This window comes from Ylistrum balloti, unplaced genomic scaffold (genome assembly GCF_031769215.1).
Source record: "Ylistrum balloti isolate Yb309-2 unplaced genomic scaffold, AGI_CSIRO_Ybal_v1 Utg369796, whole genome shotgun sequence".
NCBI classification, from domain to species: Eukaryota; Metazoa; Mollusca; class Bivalvia; order Pectinida; family Pectinidae; genus Ylistrum; species Ylistrum balloti.
The window spans coordinates 43,988-70,535 of record NW_026781976.1 but is presented as its reverse complement, the minus strand read 5'-3'; the positions used below and the strand labels follow the sequence as shown (position 1 = coordinate 70,535).

Here is a 26,548-nt window from a genome sequence, read left to right as displayed (position 1 = left end):
AAATTTCTCTGATTTCAATGTCAATCTTCTGCCTCAAGATGACTGCCATCTTGTGGCTAGCATCAGAAATCAGGAGTATAACGGGGATAAGGTCATGAAAAATAAAAAGATATGTTACATAGTCATTATCTTAGAATTACAATTATACCATTTATACATCAAAATTGTTACATGAAGGTTTAGTAAAGCTCAATAGTAGATCAATACAGAAAATGTATATAACAAGCACATTTATTTCCATATTTATATAATCATATATTCCTAGATTAAAATTTCGAGGTGTAACACTGATATCAATATTCATGGTTCCTCTCTCGGCGGCTGATAGATGGAATCATCCATCCCATTACCCATATCTATATGATTAACGTCCTTTAGTTTCCCTTCTTCCACTGGACTCCAATTGAAGCTGTTTGTCTTCTGCACACTGGAGTCAGGTAAACGGAATGGTGGTTCTGTAGGACTGCCATAATCACTTAAACTTGCTCTTGTGACAAACGGCCGAGACATTTTTTTCTTTTTCAAAGAATTGATAGCGTTCTTCATCTTGTATGCTTTGTGATGTCTGAAATTAATATTTTAATAAATGTGAGTTGATATTGCCAAAACCTTGTCCTCTAAATAGAGATTTAAGTTTCATGAACCAATTGGTTAAAAAAGAAACAGTCATTGATGAAAGATGTCTTAATGAAATGTAACTCGCTGAAAAGATTGACAAAAATACTGGTGTCAAATACAACTTGCTTTATATACCATACACTCACAGTACGACCCAGGAAAGTTCCAGATTACAAGACCAACAGTTTACACTGAAGAAGCTACATCAAATCTACATGATGTTTGATGATACCACATGATATTGTATAGTTCTCACTCACCTGTAAGTGATATTAGACACTGTATAAGTTCTCACTCACCTATAAGTGATATTAGACACTGTATAGTTCTCACTCACCTGTAAGTGATATTAGACACTGTATAGTTCTCACTCACCTGTAAGTGATATTAGACACTGTATAGTTCTCACTCACCTGTAAGTGATATTAGACACTGTATAGTTCTCACTCATCTGTAAGTGATATTAGACACTGTATAGTTCTCACTCACCTGTAAGTGACACCAAGAAGTACACTAACAATGATGAAGATAGAAAGGAAAGCAACACTGCCGACCACAGAGCCCACGATGATGGTCCATGTCTGTGGGACAATGGATTCCACATCTGAAACAGACAATAATGTCAGATGTAATCTATCAGAGGAATAAGACTGTTTACAACTGGAAGAATCACCGCCAATAGAGTAGAATTTTACCTTTGCGGTACTGACACCTGTCCCCAGTATACTTGAAATGGCATTGACAACCGATACTTTGGGTGACATCCAAGACACATGTCCCTCCATTAAAACAGTAGTCAGAAGTGTTACACCGATCTGCAGGAGGAATATGACACATGAATGATTACAGCTGTATGACATTAAATCCAATTTTAAGTTTTGATTGTCTAATGACTGTGTTCACCATAATACTCCCTCAATACCCTTTTTAGATCTCTGTTAGAATGTAAATATCATGCAAGTGTTATATATCTTGCAATATTAGGTGTATACTTACGTTGACAATGATATCCATCACCAAGGTAACCAAGCTTACAGGTACATGTGGATCTGTTTCCATTTACCTCACAATGTGCATGCTCGGAGCAGTTGTGAATAAGATTGTGACACAGAGCTACAACAAGAATTCCACAAGTTTAAACATCACAGTCATCCTTGTATTAGTGATTGGCATTATTTCAGCTCTGAACCAAAGGTGATAAAAAGACACATTATTCTTATCAAGATCTATTCAACTTTTTTTATGAATTGTGATGTCAGGGGACTTCAAAACAAGAAAACATGATAATGAAAAAAATAGCAAGAATCATAAAAAAAAAATATCAAAAAATAATTCAAAGGCTATAACTCCATGGAAATCATAAATTGAAATGAAAAGATAATGGAAGTACAGAGCTACCTTAAACTAATCTTTAATGTCATTAAAACCTGTTGTATCCAGTTAAAACTGAAGTGTAGTTGATAAGAGGTTGACAAATATTTCTCTGAACAAACATACACAAACATTCGTCCCTAGCTGTGGCACCATCTGTCCTGGTGTCTGTCCCCTGTCCACATGGTGAACACTGTCGCTGATACAGCTCCATCTGGTACGTTCCACGGTCACAAAGCTCACACTGTCCATTTACCTCTGAATAGTATTGGCCACGTGTGCAGTTTGCTGGAAAAATTGATGTTTTTACTTACAGACTTGTTAGGCTAACAATTATACTAACTCAAAAATTGAATATTTGGTTATGTGGTTAAAGCATCAGGTTGATTCTCCTTGTTAAGTTATCTAATGACTTACGAACACACTGGTCAGCTTCTGTGGTTGCTGTAGAAGTTGTTGTCCAGCCAACAGAACAGTTCCTACACCACTGAGTGTCCTGTTGGTTTCTGAAGGTACCCACAGCACAAGCGACACATGTGGCATTGACCTCTTCATACCCAGAGTCACAGGCCACTACAACACATAAGGACATCAGCAAGAATTATCATAGGTATTAACCAAACAGGCCACACACATGCTGGTGGTGTCCTCTTACCACGAATCTCAGATATATAATCTTATGATGATTAACAACTTGATCAGGAATAGGTGTAATGTAAACCAACCTAAAATGTTCTTTATATACATTAATTTACGAGATGATTTTCATCTCTCACCTGCAATTTTTCCATTTCTAGATAGCAATAAACTTGGTTCCGGTACTTAAGACCAGAGATAAACTTGTAAAACAAAGTTCTGAGAGATGCAAGTTGATGACAACTATGGGTTAGTTTTTTGGTCACTGCCATAACCTCGGTGGAAAATACAGTATTTCCTTGTACGATATGAAGGGATTGTACAAAAATCACATAAATAAATAGCGCCTTTCAATAAATTAGAACAAGATACAATATTGCCAAAAATGAATAAAAAATTGCGTCATACAACTATTTCCTCTTTCTAGGACTCATGAGAAATATCAAAGGCTTTGTGTTATAACTCAGGAGGTGACTACAGAAAATTTTAAATAAAAAAAAATGCTTGAAATAAATATCAAAATCCGCTAATAAGTAGTAAAAAAGAGGTTGCTACTCATAAGTATGTGTGGTGGTTTCCTTGTTGCTAACCTTATTCTTATTTGCTGAAACATGGTCTTTTTCTGCTTGTACTTTTTCATGGGTCTCTCTCTAAATATTTTGGCAGCTCATATTTTCCCCACGTTTCATTGATGTTGAGGTTGAATTAAAGTTCTTTTGACATGTTGGTATTGTCTTGACTTTTTACAGCTATCCTTTGTTGCTGTTTCATAAAATCAATTGATACAAATGAGGGAACTGTTTTTGTGTACACTTAAACACTTATTAATAGTCCTTTGTTTAATGTTAAATAAAATTAATCACTCTTGTTGGCTCAGATGGAAGCGTGCGAGGGGCCTTTGTTTAACGTTTCCCCATTCTTTACTTACTATGACACTGGTCCCTGGATACTGCTCCTACACTGAAAGTTGTATAGTTCTCCGGACACTGCTCACAAGAATCCTGCCATTTCTGGTCTTGGTACTGACCCCTCGGACACGGCTGACACAGGTTCTCATCCGGGTTACGGTACTCTCCAGGAACAGTACAGTTGGCTAGATACAAGAACAAACAACATGTCAGGAAAGTAAAGACAAAGTTTAGTAAATGGTTGTAACCTACAGAGTCCCTTTACCACTACAATGCTAGTAACATATTGTTTTACCCATATATGGTCACACCCATGATGAGAACTGAAGAGGAGCATGGCAACCTGGTACAATGGTGCTTTTGATTAAGGAGTTACCAAAATGTCACTGGTTTTTGCCTTACCCTGATTCGCTGCAGCATGGTTGCTCAAAAAACAGAATATTTTGATAACTACTAATTGACTCAGGAGAAGGATAAATTAAGTCAAATGTAACAGAAAAGAACATAATGTAGTGATCTTATGCTCCTTGTATTTTAAAGATTATCTTTGTGAAAATTATTTTATTTTTGATGTTTTGCCAACATCACATTACTTCCAAATTTTTCATTTATGATTTTATGAACTTGCTGGTATTTTCTTCTTTGTTTTTTGCATCACATTAAATATGGATCAAATGGTCTCACCAATAAAACAGAAGATGATACTTGTGCTGATTTGCCCAGGGCTGGTTATTGTCTGTAGGGGGCAGGGCTGACACTGGGCCTGTGTAGGGTCACTCCTGTCTCTGTAGTAGCCCTGGTCACACATCTCACACTGACCAGTGGTGGAACTGTACTCAAACCCACCCTCACAGTCTTCTGTTAAGAACAAACATGAACTGGCTACAAGGCCTGACAACAAACAAATATATAAAACAGACAACATTAACGGCTACAAGGTCTGACACCAAATAAATATATAAAACAGACAACATTAACAGCTACAAGGTCTGACACCAAATAAATATATAAAACAGACAACATTAACGGCTACAAGGTCTGACACCAAATAAATATATAAATCAGACAACATTAACGGCTACAAGGTCTGACATCAAATAAATATATAAAACAGACAACATTAACGGCTACAAGGCCTGACACCAAATAAATATATAAATCAGACAACATTAACGGCTACAAGGTCTGACATCAAATAAATATATAAAACAGACAACATTAACGGCTACAAGGCCTGACACCAAATAAATATATAAATCAGACAACATGAACAGCTACAAGGCCTGACACCAAATAAATATATAAAACAGACAACATTAACAGCTACAAGGTCTGACACCAAATAAATATATAAAACAGACAACATTAACAGCTACAAGGTCTGACACCAAATAAATATATAAAACAGACAACATTAACAGCTACAAGGTCTGACACCAAATAAATATATAAAACAGACAACATTAACAGATACAAGGTCTGACACCAAATAAATATATAAATCAGACAACATTAACGGCTACAAGGTCTGACACCAAATAAATATATAAATCAGACAACATGAACAGCTACAAGGTCTGACACCAAATAAATATATAAATCAGACAACATTAACAGCTACAAGGCCTGACACCAAATAAATATATAAATCAGACAACATTAACGGCTACAAGGTCTGACACCAAATAAATATATAAATCAGACAACATGAACAGCTACAAGGTCTGACACCAAATAAATATATAAATCAGACAACATTAACAGCTACAAGGCCTGACACCAAATAAATATATAAAACAGACAACATTAACAGCTACAAGGTCTGACACCAAATAAATATATAAAACAGACAACATTAACAGCTACAAGGTCTGACACCAAATAAATATATAAAACAGACAACATTAACAGCTACAAGGTCTGACACCAAATAAATATATAAAACAGACAACATTAACGGCTACAAGGTCTGACACCAAATAAATATATAAATCAGACAACATTAACGGCTACAAGGTCTGACATCAAATAAATATATAAAACAGACAACATTAACGGCTACAAGGCCTGACACCAAATAAATATATAAATCAGACAACATTAACGGCTACAAGGTCTGACATCAAATAAATATATAAAACAGACAACATTAACGGCTACAAGGCCTGACACCAAATAAATATATAAATCAGACAACATGAACAGCTACAAGGCCTGACACCAAATAAATATATAAAACAGACAACATTAACAGCTACAAGGTCTGACACCAAATAAATATATAAAACAGACAACATTAACAGCTACAAGGTCTGACACCAAATAAATATATAAAACAGACAACATTAACAGCTACAAGGTCTGACACCAAATAAATATATAAAACAGACAACATTAACAGATACAAGGTCTGACACCAAATAAATATATAAATCAGACAACATTAACAGCTACAAGGCCTGACACCAAATAAATATATAAATCAGACAACATGAACAGCTACAAGGCCTGACACCAAATAAATATATAAAACAGACAACATTAACAGCTACAATGCCTGACTCCTGACAAATATATAAAACAGACAACATGAACAGCTACAATGCCTGACTCCTGACAAATATATAAAACAGACAACATGAGTGGCTACAGAAAGAGAAAAAGAGCCAACCAGTCCTGTCAAGACTTTACTGCTGATTGCCTAACTATATAAAACTACCAGCTTTTATAGCTGAAATACAGCGACTGTATTTTCTGAATTCCCACTCAATGTTAGGATACTGATGGCAGGTAGACAACTGAGACGTTCTGATTGTAGTAACCTAATCTATTCCCAGGTAGTGAAGTCAACAATATGACAGACATAACATGTTGAACTGCCAGTTGTAAGTACAGGATGTTTGACTATATAAATTTCCACTACTTTAACAGTAGTAAACCTATAGACATGGTGCAAAGAATCAATGCGATTGACTGTTCTTATTTACGATGAGATGTAGAGTCTACTTACTGACACAACTCGAGAGGTTTGCAGCCCCCAGGTGGTATGTTGTGGTCTCAGGGGGACAAGGGACACAATCATCTTGCCATTTGTCCCTCTGGTACTGACCATAGGGACACAGTTTACATGTATTGTTCTGTAAGTAGGTACCAGGCTCACAGGCAGCTGTAAAACAGGTGGATAATACTACTAAACAATTCTAGTACATCATACAGCTGCTTTGTCCTCGGATATCGTGATAGATAAATTTGACAGAAGTAATCAAAAGAACTTGCATATCTCATGATAAAATAACATCACTTAACTCAATCCAATATATTCAATAGTTCTAGTCTAGTAAGATAAGACTGCTTTACATGTATAACTGAATTTAATAATATAACTTGTAGTAGATAGATATGCTGAACATGATTTATCCGTAAACCAAGTTCACTCCTGCACAGATCACTGCTGATTACTTTTATAAATAAACACAAACACATATGTAGTTACTTCGTACTTTTAAGAAATACTAATCATAAAGAGTATATGAACATAACAAAACAGGATAATGCAAAATGTGGCATTATCTCCCATGTCCCACTAAAAGCAATACACATAATCATATATATATTTTAATATTACAACAAGTTTAATTTCTATATGTTAATTTTAATTGTTCTATACAAAGTATTGAAATGGAGAACTAGAGTACTAGCCTGATGCCTGTACAAAGTTTTTAGAACATTGAAAGGTTTAAGAGAACTGGTCTGAAAAAAAGATTAATTATGTGATTTGGCCTACCTGTTTCCATGGTTACAGAAAAAGTATTTCAAAGGAGAACTTACCCATAGCAAAAGATTATAATACCTTAAAAAGTTTTGTGCAATTATCTTAAAAAGTTTCAGCACACAAGTCCAGAAACACTTAAATTTGTAATGTGGGATATCTGTTTCCATGGTAACAGAAATAAATTCAACTAGGGCACTAATGTAATATATACATGACGTTTTGTGGAGTTGAGTGGAATGGTTTTGAAGATGTAGCCTGTAAAGGAAAGTTAACACTAATTTTATGGTTTTTTACTATGTTTCCATGGTATCACAAAAAATATTTAAAAAAAAAAAAAGGAATATTGTCAATAGCAGGAGGTACAACTAGAGCACTAACTTAATATAAACGGCAAGTTTTGTGAAGTTGAGTTGAATGGTTTAGAAGATATAGCCAGGAAATCCCCTGGATTGACACACGCACATGCACATTCACATGCATGACAGACGGATTGAGGCCAAATCAATATCCTCAACAAACATGTTTCACAGGGGTTAAAAATATACCTATGAACAACTAACTCTTCAAATGTCCTTGTCACAGAATACCATAAAAAGATTTAACACAAAAGTGATTATACAGACCAACATGACATTGTGACTTGTTCGTAGCCCCTGTGTCCAGAGTTCTGTTGCCTGAGGGACAGGCTAAGCAGGGTAAAGCACCTGCCATTGACTTATAGTACCCAACAGGGCAGGGGTCACATGTTGTATTTACTCCTTCATAGCCTGCATCACAATACACTGAAAAATACAAACATATCTGTATCATAAATATCATGGCACTGCACTAATAATATATATATATATAAACAACATTGTGACCACAGGGTTACCACCCATTAATCCCTGTTGACTAACTGCATTGTGATAGCAAAGTAATCTCCCCCCCCTCCACCCTCAACCCCCCCCCCCAACCTGTTCCTTGCAAACTTACAGAAGCATTGTGACCAAATGGTTACATTCTTACCCCTGCTGCTCTACAGAAACATGTCCACAGAGTTGTATTCCCTAACCCCTACAAGACTTACAGAAACACTGTGTCCACAGAGTTATCCTCCCTAACCCCTACAAGACTTACAGAAACACTGTGTCCACAGAGTTATCCTCCCTAACCCCTACCAGACTGACAGAAACATTGTGTCCACAGAGTTATCCTCCCTAACCCCTACCAGACTGACAGAAACATTGTGTCCACAGAGTTATCCTCCCTAACCCCTACCAGACTGACAGAAACATTGTGTCCACAGAGTTATCCTCCCTAACCCCATTCCACACTTACAGATACATTATGTCCAGAGTTATCCTCCCTAACCCCTACCAGACTGACAGAAACATTGTGTCCACAGAGTTATCCTCCCTAACCCCATTCCACACTTACAGATACATTATGTCCAGAGTTATCCTCCCTAACCCCATTCCACACTTACAGAAACATTATGTCCAGAGTTATCCTCCCTAACCCCTTTCCACACTTACAGAAACATTATGTCCAGAGTTATCCTCCCTAACCCCATTCCACACTTACAGAAACATTATGTCCAGAGTTATCCTCCCTAACCCCATTCCACACTTACAGAAACATTGTGTCCACAGAGTTATCCTCCCTAACCCCATTCCACACTTACAGAAGCATTGTGTCCACAGAGTTATCCTCCCTAACCCCATTCCACACTTACAGATACATTATGTCCAGAGTTATCCTCCCTAACCCCATTCCACACTTACAGAAACATTATGTCCAGAGTTATCCTCCCTAACCCCATTCCACACTTACAGAAACATTGTGTCCACAGAGTTATCCTCCCTAACCCCATTCCACACTTACAGAAGCATTGTGTCCACAGAGTTATCCTCCCTAACCCCTACCAGACTGACAGAAACATTGTGTCCACAGAGTTATCCTCCCTAACCCCATTCCAGACTTACAGAAACATTATGTCCAGAGTTATCCTCCCTAACCCCATTCCACACTTACAGAAGCACTGTGTCCACAGAGTTATCCTCCCTAACCCCTACCAGACTGACAGATACATTGTGTCCACAGAGTTATCCTCCCTAACCCCTACCAGACTGACAGAAACATTGTGTCCACAGAGTTATCCTCCCTAACCCCTACCAGACTGACAGAAACATTGTGTCCACAGAGTTATCCTCCCTAACCCCATTCCAGACTGACAGAAACATTGTGTCCACAGAGTTATCCTCCCTAACCCCTACCAGACTGACAGAAACATTGTGTCCACAGAGTTATCCTCCCTAACCCCTACCAGACTGACAGAAACATTGTGTCCACAGAGTTATCCTCCCTAACCCCATTCCACACTTACAGATACATTATGTCCAGAGTTATCCTCCCTAACCCCTACCAGACTGACAGAAACATTGTGTCCACAGAGTTATCCTCCCTAACCCCTACCAGACTGACAGAAACATTGTGTCCACAGAGTTATCCTCCCTAACCCCATTCCACACTTACAGAAACACTGTGTCCACAGAGTTATCCTCCCTAACCCCTACCAGACTGACAGAAACATTGTGTCCACAGAGTTATCCTCCCTAACCCCATTCCACACTTACAGATACATTATGTCCAGAGTTATCCTCCCTAACCCCTACCAGACTGACAGAAACATTGTGTCCACAGAGTTATCCTCCCTAACCCCTACCAGACTGACAGAAACATTGTGTCCACAGAGTTATCCTCCCTAACCCCATTCCACACTTACAGAAACATTGTGTCCACAGAGTTATCCTCCCTAACCCCATTCCACACTTACAGAAACATTGTGTCCACAGAGTTATCCTCCCTAACCCCTACCAGACTGACAGAAACATTGTGTCCACAGAGTTATCCTCCCTAACCCCATTCCACACTTACAGAAACATTGTGTCCACAGAGTTATCCTCCCTAACCCCATTCCACACTTACAGAAACATTGTGTCCACAGAGTTATCCTCCCTAACCCCTACCAGACTGACAGAAACATTGTGTCCACAGAGTTATCCTCCCTAACCCCATTCCACACTTACAGAAACATTGTGTCCACAGAGTTATCCTCCCTAACCCCATTCCACACTTACAGAAACATTGTGTCCACAGAGTTATCCTCCCTAACCCCTACCAGACTGACAGAAACATTGTGTCCACAGAGTTATCCTCCCTAACCCCATTCCACACTTACAGAAACATTGTGTCCACAGAGTTATCCTCCCTAACCCCATTCCACACTTACAGAAACATTGTGTCCACAGAGTTATCCTCCCTAACCCCTACCAGACTGACAGAAACATTGTGTCCACAGAGTTATCCTCCCTAACCCCATTCCACACTTACAGAAACACTGTGTCCACAGAGTTATCCTCCCTAACCCCTACCAGACTGACAGAAACATTGTGTCCACAGAGTTATCCTCCCTAACCCCTACCAGACTGACAGATACATTGTGTCCACAGAGTTATCCTCCCTAACCCCTACCAGACTGACAGAAACATTGTGTCCACAGAGTTATCCTCCCTAACCCCTACCAGACTGACAGAAACATTGTGTCCACAGAGTTATCCTCCCTAACCCCATTCCACACTTACAGAAACATTGTGTCCACAGAGTTATCCTCCCTAACCCCTACCAGACTGACAGAAACATTGTGTCCACAGAGTTATCCTCCCTAACCCCTACCAGACTGACAGAAACATTGTGTCCACAGAGTTATCCTCCCTAACCCCTACCAGACTGACAGAAACATTGTGTCCACAGAGTTATCCTCCCTAACCCCTACCAGACTGACAGATACATTGTGTCCACAGAGTTATCCTCCCTAACCCCTACCAGACTGACAGAAACATTGTGTCCACAGAGTTATCCTCCCTAACCCCATTCCACACTTACAGAAACATTGTGTCCACAGAGTTATCCTCCCTAACCCCTACCAGACTGACAGAAACATTGTGTCCACAGAGTTATCCTCCCTAACCCCTACCAGACTGACAGAAACATTGTGTCCACAGAGTTATCCTCCCTAACCCCTACCAGACTGACAGAAACACTGTGTCCACAGAGTTATCCTCCCTAACCCCTACCAGACTGACAGATACATTGTGTCCACAGAGTTATCCTCCCTAACCCCTACCAGACTGACAGAAACATTGTGTCCACAGAGTTATCCTTCCTAACCCCTACCAGACTGACAGAAACATTGTGTCCACAGAGTTATCCTTCCTAACCCCTACCAGACTTACAGAAACATTGTGTCCACAGAGTTATCCTCACTAACTCCTACCAGACTTACAGATACATTATGTCCAGAGTTATCCTCCCTAACCCCTACCAGACTTACAGAAACATTGTGTCCACAGAGTTATCCTCCCTAACCCCATTCCACACTTACAGAAACATTGTGTCCACAGAGTTATCCTCCCTAACCCCATTCCACACTTACAGAAACATTATGTCCAGAGTTGTCCTCTCTTACCCCTTCCAAACTTACAGAAACATTGTGATCGTTGAGACGCCCCTTCTCCCTGTGTTGTGGTGTCATTGGGACAGGAGATACATGCTGTCTGCCACTTTTGTGGTTGGTATGTTCCAACTGGACAGTCTGTACAATTCAGGGTGGTGTTCAGCAAGTATTGACCAGATGTACAGTTCCCTGGTAAAGACAAGTGGTCCATTTTTACTTTATCATTGATGTGAATATATATCTCATAATTTCATGTCACAACATTTAAGAGTGACACTCCTTTATCACCAAATACATAATCCAAATAAAAGTAACACAATAAAACAAAATATGTTTCCTGTAAACATTTGTTTATGTCAAATGACCATTAAATACGTCACAGTTCCTCATCAACAATATAAACATCAACGAAACATACATCTTATCATTATTATCACAAACATTCTCACAAACAACACAGAAATCCTCACCAACAACAAAAACATTTATGCTGAAAACAGAGATGTTTACCAATAATGCACATGTCTACAGAGGTAGCTCCCTGATGATCAGTGATGAAGTCAACAGGACATAACTGGCAGTCCCCAAACAGATCTCCAGTATTGTTTCTGTAATAACCTACAGGACAAGGTTCACACTGGCCATCCTTTAGCTGCTGGCCTGATGGACAGATCACTGGAGGAGACAAAAACCCACAAATCTAAAGATCAAAGTGATGCCATTAAAATCACGCACAAATACAAAGGAGACACTTTTAGTAAAAAGAGGAAGATTTTACTGTAAAGTTACCTTCACACACTGTCGCTCCCACTTGTCGTGTACTAGAGCCATTAGCACAAGGGAGACAATCGGTTTGATATTTCTGAGGCTGGTATTCTCCTAAAGGACACAGCTCACACCCAGTATTGTTATAATTGATCTTTGATCCTTCTGTACAGTTATCTGTAAAAGAAAAGAACTAGAAGATTTCCATGACTATAAATTGCACTAAACAAGTGTGACACCTTAAGACATACTTGACACGAGTCTTCTGTTTAAAGCATTATATACAGGTTTTCATCTTGTTTATCAAATATTGAAATCAAATTGCATTTCCATTTTGTGAATTAAAAGGAAGAAGTACTTACAAATGCTGCAGTTTGTTGAAGACGTGGAGGCAACCAATGGTGTGACATACCCACGTGGACAAGTAACACAACTTTCCAACATTCCATAACTATTGTTTTTGTATTGTCCTACTGGACAGGGAACACACTCCAGACCTACACGCTCATACCCAGACAGACAGAAATCTGAGGAAACCAGAAAAGAGTGTTGAAGACAATGTATACTGAAGTGTAAAAGTAAGTACACTATGAAGGATAATGGATCTGTAGCAGAAATTAGTGTATCAATAACAACAGCCAAGGAAGTGGATGTGTTTATTTACTAGGTACTTGTCGACCACTCAAGATACAACTAGAAACCATCAACAGAGAGACCATTTGAGAGCCTCACCAAGTCTCAGTCGGACCTGGCGAAGTTCCGGGTAGTCCAGGGACAGTATATAATTAATGGAGGACCACCTGAGAAATCAAGGCCAACGATAGATCAAGCTATTGACCTGCTGAAATAGGACCTCACCCTTAGTGACGACATCTCGGAGGCAGCAGGGTCTATGCCGAGTACTTCAGAAAACGAATATCATGGGGTAACAGAAATAAGGGATTATAAGAGATACAACTATGTATCAGAATCCACTTCAACACTATGTCTAGATGACCAGTGACCAGTGTTAAGCCATTTGTTAATGAACTACTAATGGTGAGGGATACACTATCTTAATAACAAAGTCAATAATTTATTATGAGTTGGATACAGAAATATTTATTTGTAGTAAGAGTAGGATGTATCTGAACTGATAATATAGAGCTAGCAACCTATATACAAATTTTCAATGTATGGATATATGTAAGAGGTATCGAGCATGGAATTGTATAATGTTATAATAGCAGATATACTATTTTTAGCATATAGGTGTCCTGAAGAAGTCCGGGAGGGAGAAACTGGTCAACAAGTACCTTTCATATTTTAAACATATCCACTTCCTTTGCTGTTATGATTGATATCCTTACCTGACTTTTCCCTTCTGCTCAATCACTCTAAATACTAAAGGTATCCAGATGGGGAGTGAAGGAACCCACAATCCATCCAACCAGAACTATCTGTGTATATTGTATATTAATTCATTCTCTTTTAAGAAACCTTTATTTTTCCAATTCAATCACTAACATGAATTCTAAGTTGAAAAATTTGTCTGGATCATATGAACATTTCATTTGAACAGAGAAGACATTTCCTACAGACCATGCTTCTTAAGGCCAACTAAAATAAGCAACATTTACCTTCACACAGCGTCTGGTTGTCAGCTGCATCCAGCCGGGTGGTTGTGTTTTCTGGACAGGGGAGACAATCTAATTGGTTCCAATCTGGCTGATAATGCCCAATTGGACATCGTTCACAGTGGGTGTTTGTACTATCTGCTCTGTACCCAGGAGAACATATAACTGAAACAAGGTGTGAGTCAGTTACAGTTTTCTGCTGAGAAGACAATGCTTTGGACATTGGTGAACAGTGGTAGAGGAAAAAGGAAAAAGACAAGACATGTGACTGAAGGATAAGGATGTTTTGATATATAGTCCAGAAATACTTAAACAGCATGAAGATATCTTTTTCAAATACTTCCATCCAAAGGAGGAGTTATTCTTTAACATAGGGATTTGAATATGAAACCACACACCATAATTTAGCTCTATCTTCAGTACCTAGATAATGACTATTAGGTTAAACAGAGTTACAACTAAACAAATCATAGATTGTAAACACAAATAAGTTTTATAAGTAAAGACACTTACCTGTGGTACAGTTCAGAATACTGTGCGAGCCAGTGCTTGGTGTTGTAAACCCAGGAGGACAAGGAACACATAAAAGTCCATCTCCCTTCACACGAAATGTCCCTACCACACACTCACTGCATGAACCCTGGAGATCCACCTCAAACCCAGAGGGGCAATCATCTGCATGGATCAAAACAGATAATCATTATGCATCTCTGTTGTTATCACATTTCTGGCATTTTTGTGTATAGAATCATAAAAATGTCATAAGACTTCTTTAGTTATCCTTACATCAAACATTGTAGAATGAAATTCTCATCACAATGTTTCATTTTTTATTAACATCCAACTTTTCTTTTAGGCATAAATATCATAGACTGAATTGAAATCGTAAATATCAAATGCTGGTGTCAAATGTTCCTAGCTTTACAGTTCATTGATATGTTTTTGATGTCAGAATTTAAACAGAGAGAATGCAATTGATGTAAAGGTCACCATGATGTTGATACCCTTTTACACAGAAATTTTCTGTCAATAGTTCAGATAATATACAAAATACACAGATGTCAATAACACCTTTCTATATCAAATCAGAATTAGATAAAGAAAGACAGATAATAAATCCAACTACATTATAGAGCTGCTTCATCCTTCTAGGATTTGTCAGGGACACTAAGGGCCAAAATTAATAAACCACAAAGGCAAAAAAGATAAACAAAAACAGATTGAAAGAAATGTCAAAATCTAGAAGGAGGGCAGCACTGACCCAAGAATTCTATCCATGTTGTAATTTCCATATATCTGATTCCAACAAATTATGGCTATTGCTGGCAATTTTTAGACAAAAACAAATTTTCTTGAATCTGGAATGATGAAGTTACATTACATTGCTCAGTAGATTTGGTTATCCCTCCTTCAATCTCCTCTCCTGTTATAACTGTTATGAAATACAACATAATTAATGTCTTAAATATCTTCTTAGAGTATCACATTAAAGTATCCAAATTAAATATGTACCAAAGCAAAATTTGACATCCGTTGTTCCATTCTGAATAGTTGTTTGATTATATGGACAGGCAAGACATTCAAACTGTCCACTTTGGTCTTGGTATGTACCCATGGGACAAATCTCACAGGTCTGAGTGGTCAGATTGAAGAATGATCCATTCTCACAAACAACTGTTTCAACAAAAGACACAGGAGTTACTGTTTAATTAGCAACTTATTGTCTTAGTATGTAATAGTAATTTGTACCCTTGTGTCTAGACATTTTGTTATAGAGTTACTAAGCACTTCGGGAGGATAAAACAATATCAAGGAAATCGCTTTTGAGTCTATAACGTTTATAGATAACTCTTTATTGTTACCTAAACTCTGCTGAAAACAATATGTAACACCTGTACAAGTGTAATAGGAAATAATGATAGATATGTTCTGCCTCCACTGGTACTCAAAAATAGCAGCCAGGCGGTCACTATCCAGAAACTACATTTACACATGTAAGAAGTAATAGTAAATGGGAAAACAGATGTGTTTAGTACACTAACCATGACACTGGGCAAGGGACACTGCTGCTGGACACTCAGTTGTTGTCCCTTCTGGGCATGCTCGGCAGGAAGTGTTTCCTTCGCTAACATAATAGAATCCTTTAGCACAGTAGTCACACAAGTTGGTGGTCAAATTTAGATACGTTCCAAATCCACATGTAACTGGAATAGAGTAACAGAACCAGCTACTGTAAAATGTTTATGATGTGCATATTCAACTGCATTGATTATCAGTTTTGCATGACCATGATTATGCGAAGGATTTTAATTTTCGGAGTAATAATGTATATGAATAATAATTCATAATTCTTTGTGTAAATACATGTGTGTAATTCACAAATATAATCAGATGTCAAAAAACCTAGTTATCCAAGGAATCCCAGACATAGTTTCAATATTAAGAGCCCAGAAGTCACCCAATATTCCAGGAAGACATAATTACCACAGTCAGTTCCCATAAGTAGATATCCATCAGGACATATTAAGGAGGACTCGACAGCAGAAAGGATTATCACTGGATCAGCATTAGGGATCATCTCCTAAAAGCATGAAATACATACAAACAAGCAGTGGAATGCTATTCTCATATACACTGTACTGGGTACAGATATCATATAGTAATATCCTTTATGAAATGAACATAGACTGAAATACAAACCTTAAAGTGGAATCTGTTCTGATCAAGAAGTGCCTGTGTAAAAATTTGCTCCGGACTCTTGGACTCTCCATCTACTCCTATCAACTTCAGCCTATGTAAACAATTAAATGTGTGCTAAGGAAAAACATTGCATCCACATCCATGAAGAAACCTGTGTCAAATTTCAGTGCTATATCTTACACTCTGATCAATTAGACAGAAATGGGACAGGAATTTCCAGTTCTTAGTATTAGAACTGTTTGTAATACACTAACTGTTACACTACTAAGTGATTAACATTAGAACTGTTATACACTAACTGTTACACTACTAAGTGATTAACATTAGAACTGTTAGTAATACACTAACTGTTACACTACTAAGTGATTAACATTAGAACTGTTAGTAATACACTAACTGTTACACTACTAAGTGATTAACATTAGAACTGTTAGTAATACACTAACTGTTACACTACTAAGTGATTAACATTAGAACTGTTAGTAATACACTAACTGTTACACTACTAAGTGATTAACATTAGAACTGTTAGTAATACACTAACTGTTACACTACTAAGTGATTAACATTAGAACTGTTAGTAATACACTAACTGTTACACTACTAAGTGATTAACATTAGAACTGTTAGTAATACACTAACTGTTACACTACTAAGTGATTAACATTAGAACTGTTAGTAATACACTAACTGTTACACTACTAAGACATGATTAACATTAGAACTGTTATACACTAACTGTTACATTACACTAAGACATGATTAACATTCAGTGTTGACAGATATTTTTAGTATCAAGAAATATGTGTAAAGTTTTTCACAAATTTAATGTAAATGATGCACTCTTGTTTTTGCTAGAGACAAATCCATTTCACTGATGTTGAGTATTAATATTACAATGGAATATTTCACATCTTCCCTAAAATTGTTGATAATAATTTATAGCAATATAAGAACTAGATAATACATACACTATATTTCTTGTTTCACCTATCCAATATTACTGGTGCTGACAGAATCTACCAGATACCATCCCCCCTCCCCCAAAAACAAAAATATGGCACCTACCCTACGTTGTTAATGATAAACTCCACTACAGGTGTTGCTGAGCTACAGTTAACACTTAGAACAACATCCTCACAATCTTCCTGGCTACATAACTTGCTGCCCCACTCCGTGTCTAAAGTATTTATATGTTCCCGTGTGTACATTTCCAAGGTATCCTTGACCTGGTCACATGCTGTCAGGGTGGCGGGGTACACCAGCCTCACTTTCACATTCACTGTGGCCGTTGAGGTGATATCTGGAGAAAGGTCAAACATGGTGAACATTACAGAGAATCATGTGACAAACCCATAGTATTTATTCGATGAACAATTGAATTTCATTGAATCTAACTGTTTTATTTAATTCCCGTTCTTCTTTTTTTTGTGCTATTACCAGTAATTAGGATCATAGAATCAATGGTATCTATATATGCCTTACTTCCACATGTGGGGTAAATCGGGGCACACTTCTGGTCTACTCCTGTTTCCCACCACCCTAGAGGTCCACACGTGTAGGAGAGGGGTGTGACCCGACTAAGAGTGTATCCAGAAGAGGGACAAGACAGGGAACATCCAGTGTAACGATTACCATCACCACCAGTCTGACAGGTCTTCTCAACACCTCCAAACAAGTCAGGAAACTCACAGTTGTTTTCTGAAACAAAACATAGTTGAGACACTAACAGGTCATCATATGCCAAACCCAGTCAGGAAAAGTCTTTTCTGAACCAAGTTCACAGATTTAGTAAAAATCAGTAAGACAAATTGTCACATTCCTAACTAGTTTCTAAGCAACTACCTACCCTTGATGTAGATCCTGAATGAGCACACCGCAGTATTGTTGTTCACATCTGATGCCGAGTACACCACAGTGTGTCTGCCTATGGAAAGGGCGGTACCTGCAGTCAGAAATATATTATCGCACATTTTTGTCCCATAAATACACATAGTGTCTTCTACCACGACTCATGAAATCAGGAACAGAATACATTTCCTAAGTATACCTTCTTTAACAAAACTCTGATCACTGTAAAGCATATAATGCCATTCTGATCAATGCTTTTAAAACTTGAAGACATGAAAGACTTACCTGATGTCATGTTTGTCTTTACAACGAGTCCTTCCTCATGTTGGAGAAGACTCCATGATACAGGGCTGTATGGGTGAGTGGATACAAGGTACACATCTTTTGGACAGGTGAGGGTAGGAATGGTCCTGTCTGTAACACACATAAACAAGTTGAAAATACAAACCTCACACTATAACAGACAGTAAGGTTCTGGGAAGTACCAAACATAGAGCAAAGAATTATCCTGTCAACACACTGCACCTTGTCCTGGTTCTCTTCAAAAGTGTATTCATTTAAATTGTTAATTAATATGTTGTTAATGAAGTCTTCATCAATTAATGGTTACAGTTTGATATTTAATTTACCTGGAGAAGAGCAGTCGTCACAGACGGGGTCCATTACCGTGCTTGGTCTGATTCTACTGACAAGGCCATGCAGTTCAAACTCGTTCCACTGTAGGACATCACCACGTCCTCCAACAGTGAAGGGATTTATCATCAGACTTGGAACCTCCACATTAGTGTCTAGTATATAACTGAATATGTTCACCTGAGAAATGCAGCCCAGGAAACCTCCTACTGGCACAGACGTCATGTTAGCTGGAGAAAATTCATTTCCCAACGTTATCCAGTAACTGAAAACAGACAGTCAGTCTTGTGAGATTTCTATTTATCAATCTTATAGTCTTGTTTTTATGGGTTTTCTCTGAAAATAATCATATAAATGAGACTGTTTCAATGGAAGATAAAATGGAAATATGAAAGATAGTATTTAGCTTAAACGCAAAGCGTTTCATGAGATCTTATTCTTTCAGATCAAGTCACATAACAGAAAAACTTACAACTTATCAAGAAGCCTTCCTTGATGATAATTTGTCAGGTGAAATACACGTACAGTGTTAACCCTGACTTCTAACTCTCCAATGGTAGTGTCCCATGTCATCACAATTAGGTGCCACTGTCCATTGTTTACAGAGTAAGTCCCGAAGTTTTCTTTATCTACGGTACCATCAGGTGAGACGAGGAAACCGTCCTGGGAAAAACTGAATAGTAGTTCCCGTCCAGAGGCGAAATCGGGGTTGCTAGGCAACAAAACAGCTCACAGGTAATAAACATTGTCAAGTTAAGGGATTAAGGTCACAAAACATGACATCAAGAAGAACAGTTTCTAGTGAGGATGTAAGGACTTATACATGTATGAAGTCAACAGATTCCTACAGTCACATGACTGTGAACATACATAATTATCAAATCATTCTTGAGTTTTTTATTTGGTTAGTACAAGTGTCCAGAGTACTTTATCATCCAATAAGGATTTAATATTTGATATGTTCAAATTGTTTCTTTGAATGATCTCTGGTTAGAAGTAGCAATAAAATTAAAAATTTGAGGCAGAAGAGTTGACTGTAGGAAAAGTTCCTACCAGAAATGACAATGGCACCAACGACAAAGTTACTTAGTACAATAGCCTACACACCTTTGTTCAAACACGGACAAGAAAGTTCCTGTTCCAGTTTTTGCTGAGAATTTTACCCAAAAACTGAGAGACAGGAACTGGTTGTTTACTGGTATACTGAAAGGCAGAGAGGCACTTGCTGTTCTCCAGGGAGACTCAAAACACAAGTCATACATAACTGTCAAATCTGGAAATATAAAACAAAAAGCTGAAATTACAACTCACACTGAAAATGAAACAGAAAATCAGATATCAGAGATATACCAGACCAATTCTGTGACTAAAATCAAAATGGATATCTTGTGTTATTTTCACAGACAGGAGGGACCTTGTTATGATGACAGCGGCAGTTTGCTAGTGACCTCATCTGTAGTAAAGATACCTTCCGTGCAACCGAGGGAGGAATGTGTAGAGGATTACCACAGTATTGGTTGATCTCGGCTGTACCTACTGTTTGTACTGTCAGGGGAGAATTTATCAAGAGGGCAGTTGAACCATCAGTTGTGAATACCTGCCTTCTTTATGTGTATACAGTCCAGAAGGATGTGGTCAATAGGATATAGTGATAGTGTTGTTACAGTAAATACACCTACTTTATTGTCCACAGTGGATAGACCTAGCCTGAAGAACATGTCTGCAGTATACTTACCTTCTGTACAGTCAGGAAGAAGTTTGCCAAGAGGACAACGACAAAAGTACCGATTTAACCCATCTATACATGCTCCTTGGCCTGGACAGGTGACATTTTCACACTCGTTTACATCAAACTGACAATACTCTCCATAATAACCTAGAAAGATATATATATATAATGACATAATTGTATCATGGTTAGAACACTTGCACTGTTCATGAATACTATATATCAGTGTATACTGTTATAATTATGTTGTCAATTTAAATACAACAGGAAAACATCTTTTTCCAAAATTTCTGAACAGTCCCTAATGACGAATCCGAAGGCTGCTGGTTACTCTGATGGCGTAACCATTTCACAATGATAGACTACCTGGTGCACAAGTACAGGAGAGATGACTGCCAGGATCCAAGGAGCATGTGGCACCATTAAGACAAGGGCTGTTGTCACAATTATAGTTCTTCCTGATCTGGCAACCATCACCAAGGAAACCTGAAAATAGGTCAAATAAGAGGGTGGTATTTATGTTAAATCATCTTAATGACATGACATAAATAATTGTATATAGGTCCAGGTCTTGTCTGATACAACTGTTATAACAGCACATGAATTATTTCAATAATTGTTTACCTGTAGCACAACTGCATCCAGTAAAATTCTCTCCCTTAGCTGAACAATTTGCAAGGTTTAGACAAGGGTTGAGACGGCTGCACAAGTCAGGGAGCTGGTCGCAGTAACGACCATAGGTACCAGTCGGACATCTACAATTAAACGACAGAGAGGATAGTTACAAACAAAAGATTAGTCAAAACGGTTACAGTATCAATGAACCACAAGAAGGACTTTTGTCATTAAATGACAAACTAACCAACCGTTATTGTAATGACTAGCATAATTCTAGCAAATTATTTACCTGCAGATGAAATCATTTTGAAGACTGACACAGGAGGCATTGTTGAGACAAGGGTTGGCAATGTTTACACAGTAATTGACGAGTACTTCACAACGCTGGCCTGTCCATCCATTCTCACACTCACATATAAATCCTGATGTCAACCTTCTACAGACACCTTCATGAAGACAAGGGTTGGTGACGCAGGGATCATTGTCTGTATACACCTACGACAGAGAGTTGGTGTCGGAACAACACCCTGAAATATATATAGGCTTTCTTCTTGTTTCAGTAGTATTCAATGTGATTCAACATTCTCCTAAACTTCCTATAGGACAAATATGTTGATTTCCCTTTCTAACATGGACTTAACAATATATCAAGTTTGCTTCCTCATGTATGTGTTCTGTCCTCAAAGGATTCTTCCGTGATGCAATAGTTCATAAGTGTAGAAAATATGGAAGGGCAACAAAATCTGTTTTTCAATAAAAGCATGAAAGGATATCATGTATTTGTGCTTACTGAACAGTTGAGCCCGGAATAGCCCTGGTTGCAGTTGCAGATGAAGCCTCCATATGTGTTGTTACAGGAATATGTTCCAGGTGGATGACAGGGGTTACTCAAACACTCATCTATGTCTGAGGAGCAATCTCTACCTGAAACAGCAGAAACAGGGTGTGTTATGGTAGGGATTACGGTAATCAGCTGGGAGATCTGGGTGTTGGGGGCCTGGTCTGTTAAAGATATAGGTATCAAGACATCATGACCAGCTTGGTCGTCTAGAGGTACATGTAGTTATCTCTAATATAGAGTAGCAATTATGACTTTCATGTTATATAGTCTTTGTTTTAGTAACACCGACAGTAGCTGTTATACCTGTGAATCCAATGGGGCAGTCACATGTATAGTTATTAAATCTGTCTTCGCATGTTCCATTGTTGAGACAGGGTGTGGAAGCACAGTCATCAAGGTCATGTTGACAGCGGTATCCTCCATACCCCGGGGGACACTGACAGGTTTGTCCGCCAGGAATATTAATACACGTTCCTCCCCTCTGGCAGGGCGATGATGCGCAGACGTCCACAAGCGAACAATCACTCTGTCCTTGCTCTTAAAATATATAAGATATCGCAATACTTTAAAACATTATACAAAGTAACAAGTACAGTGACAATATTTCCAGGATGGTTACACAATCATATAGACAATTAACCATGGTATATATGGAATAAAAAAAACACATAAGACATCGATAAATATAAAGACAAGACCTCATGGACAAATTTACTGATAATATATTCATGGTTACGTAGACACCTACTCATTGGGTATCAATTATTACAAAGACACCTACCTTGAGTATATCCAGGATTACACAGACACTGAGGAAGTCCTGTCTTATAGTCATCATAACACTCATCAGCATTTCCACAGGTAAGGCTATCACAGGTGATTCTAGGCGTTTCACACCTGTTCCCCTTATATGTGACACAAGTACAGGTGTAAGAGTTGTTGCCATCAGCACACTGTCCTCCATTCAGACAGGGGGAGGATGAACATTCATCTGTAGATGGAAATGATTTCTATTTGATGTCAAAAATGTTGAGTTTAGATTTGATTTACAGAGGTACAATCCTGACATTCTGAGGCTTACCAATGTTGACTTGACAATCCTGTCCCAGGAATCCGGGCAGACAGAGACATTTCCTCCAAAGGTTGTGTACAGATACACATGTTCCACCATTGTCACAGGGCAAAGATACACACACATCGGTCGAGTTATCTAACTCACAGCTACAAACGAAATCTGTTTTATTACGGATGCTGAAATTACATCTCAATCAGAAAAAAAACAAGAAAATACCAACAATTATATTCCAAACTTAGATTGAATAAAACTAGTGCAAAAAGATTTTTTTTTGACTACTGGAAAGGTGCAAGGAGAGAAACATGTAATCCAGAAGGGTAAGCATCTTCTGCTTCATCAACTGCTATGTAAATCTAGGCTAGTCCAAGTAAATAAATGTTTAACAGGCAAACTGACCAGTCTCAAGTACGTCCAGCCTCATGTCACACACAGAAAAAGATTACTGTAAAACTTCCCCATAATTTTCATCTACGGGCACCTCAAATTCCTAAAATCTTAAATCAGATTATTTTGAAGGATCACTACAGTATATATTTCAGTAATAATGACTTGTAGTCCTAGTAATGTGAATAAAAAACAAGAGGCCAATGGGCCTTAACAGTCATCTGAGATAAAATACAAGATTTCAAATTTTGAACTTGAGAAGAAGTCGAAAATGTGTTTTCAAGATGGCGGCCATGACGGACATGTTGGATTTCAGACCAACCCAATTAACAAACTTTGGTCAGGATCATGTCACAATCATTTCAGGTAAGTTTCAGCTCAATGAGACATGTAGAACTTGAGAAGAAGTTGAAAATGTTTACGACAGACGACAGACAACAGACGATGCCAGACAAAAGGCGATTGCAATACCCTTCGGTCAGATGACCTAAAAACAGTATCTCTGGTGACACACTGTTTCTCTAGCAATAAATACCAACTTGTTGCCATAGAAGGTTGATAGACACACACAGGAGTAGCCGTTCAGTTCATCAACACAAATTCCTCCATTCTGACAGGGTTTATTTCTGCAGTCATCTACATCTACCTCACAACTGTCACCAGTTACACCTATACATAGGTAAAAACACAACATAATGACATATTATGTATTTATCAACAGCAGGGATATTTCTCTTTATGTGGATAGATGTTAAACACAGTCATTAATACTGTTGATAGAGATGTAAATATCAGGAATCAAACTTCTTACGTCTTTCTACTAAGTCTTTCAACACAAAGATAAATATGACATATTCCTATCTAATTTGAAATGTCTAAATAAGGCTTACCTTGTGGACATGTACAGTTGTAGGTCCCAAGTGAGGATGTACAGGTTGCTCCATTGTAACAAGGTTCAGACAAACAATTGTCTGTTATCTGTTCACATTCTCTTCCACTGTAACCTGTTAACAAAGACCTTACTGTGAGAGGACAAGTTAGGTACACACTCAAGGTCTACCAATATAACCATTCAACAATATGTCATCATTACAATATCAGAAACCTCAGCACTTTTTCTTCAACTGTCGTCTGCAAACCATTATAAAACATCATCAAATCTACCACAAATCTAGGTGAATAATACCTTACAGTCCCACACACATCACGATTCCACAAACCTAGTGGACGGGTCACACACATCACGATTCCACAAACCTAGTGGACGGGTCACACACATCACAATTCCACATACCTAGTGGACGGGTCACACACATCACAATTCCACATACCTAGTGGACAGTCTCACACATCACAATTCCACAAACCTAGTGGACAGTCTCACACATCACAATTCCACATACCTAGTGGACAGTCTCACACATCACAATTCCACAAACCTAGTGGACAGTCTCACACATCACAATTCCACAAACCTAGTGGACAGTCTCACACATCACAATTCCACATACCTAGTGGACAGTCTCACACATCACAATTCCACAAACCTAGTGGACAGTCTCACACATCACAATTCCACAAACCTAGTGGACAGTCCCACACATCACAATTCCACATACCTAGTGGACAGTCTCACATCACAATTCCACAAACCTAGTGGACAGTCTCACACATCGCAATTCCACACACCTAGTGGACAGTCTCACATCACAATTCCACATACCTAGTGGACAGTCTCACACATCACAATTCCACAAACCTAGTGGACAGTCTCACACATCACAATTCCACATACCTAGTGGACAGTCTCACACATCACAATTCCACATACCTAGTGGACAGTCTCACACATCACAATTCCACAAACCTAGTGGACAGTCACACACATCACAATTCCATATACCAAGTGGACAGTCACATACATCACAATTCCACATACCTAGTGGACAGTCACACATCACAATTCCACATACCTAGTGGACAGTCTCACATCACAATTCCACATACCTAGTGGACAGTCACACACATCACCATTCCACATACCTAGTGGACAGTCACACACATCACCATTCCACATACCTAGTGGACAGTCACACATCACAATTCCACATACCTAGTGGACGGGTCTCACACATCACAATTCATATACCTAGTGGACGGGTCTCACACATCACAATTCCACATACCTAGTGGACAGTCTCACACATCACGATTCCACATACCTAGAGGACAGTCACATACATAAGTATGCTGGACTATTCTGCAAGTAGCTCCATTTTGACAGCTTGCACAAAGAACGTTTTCTGAAACAAAAATAATTTTGCCATTACATTAAATATCATATAATAAATTGGACAAAAATTGCATTAAAAGCACCTTTTGAGATTTCTGAAATCAACAAAATCAGAAAAGAAAATTTTGTTGACATCAGCAAAACTTGTATAATGTCCTAACCTGCATCCACACAGCTGGAGTTACTTGTTGCCCCAGTTGCTAATGTCACTGTTCCTGGGGGACACTCTTCGCAGGTCAT

At 38.3% G+C, this 26,548-nt stretch overlaps 1 protein-coding gene across 1 annotated transcript; it reads right to left on the bottom strand.

Annotated features, from left to right (window-relative positions):
* Positions 1-300: 300 nt before the first annotated feature.
* Positions 301-26,548, bottom strand: LOC132544399 (uncharacterized). The gene is made up of 39 exons (XM_060207987.1): positions 26,470-26,548; positions 26,238-26,318; positions 24,906-25,019; positions 24,555-24,684; positions 23,638-23,777; positions 23,338-23,547; positions 22,860-23,093; positions 22,506-22,639; positions 22,005-22,210; positions 21,722-21,852; positions 21,464-21,583; positions 21,104-21,244; positions 20,476-20,641; positions 19,841-20,080; positions 19,365-19,633; positions 19,021-19,149; positions 18,734-18,829; positions 18,370-18,585; positions 17,953-18,187; positions 16,885-16,975; positions 16,669-16,765; positions 16,227-16,388; positions 15,697-15,858; positions 14,698-14,859; positions 14,188-14,349; positions 12,931-13,095; positions 12,593-12,745; positions 12,314-12,478; positions 11,831-11,992; positions 7,929-8,087; positions 6,544-6,699; positions 4,218-4,391; positions 3,554-3,718; positions 2,407-2,562; positions 2,116-2,277; positions 1,615-1,731; positions 1,314-1,433; positions 1,108-1,222; positions 301-565 (listed from the first exon to the last, which is right to left on the bottom strand). Exons 1-39 carry the CDS (start codon positions 26,546-26,548, stop codon positions 301-303), a joined length of 6,141 nt encoding a protein of 2,046 aa, XP_060063970.1.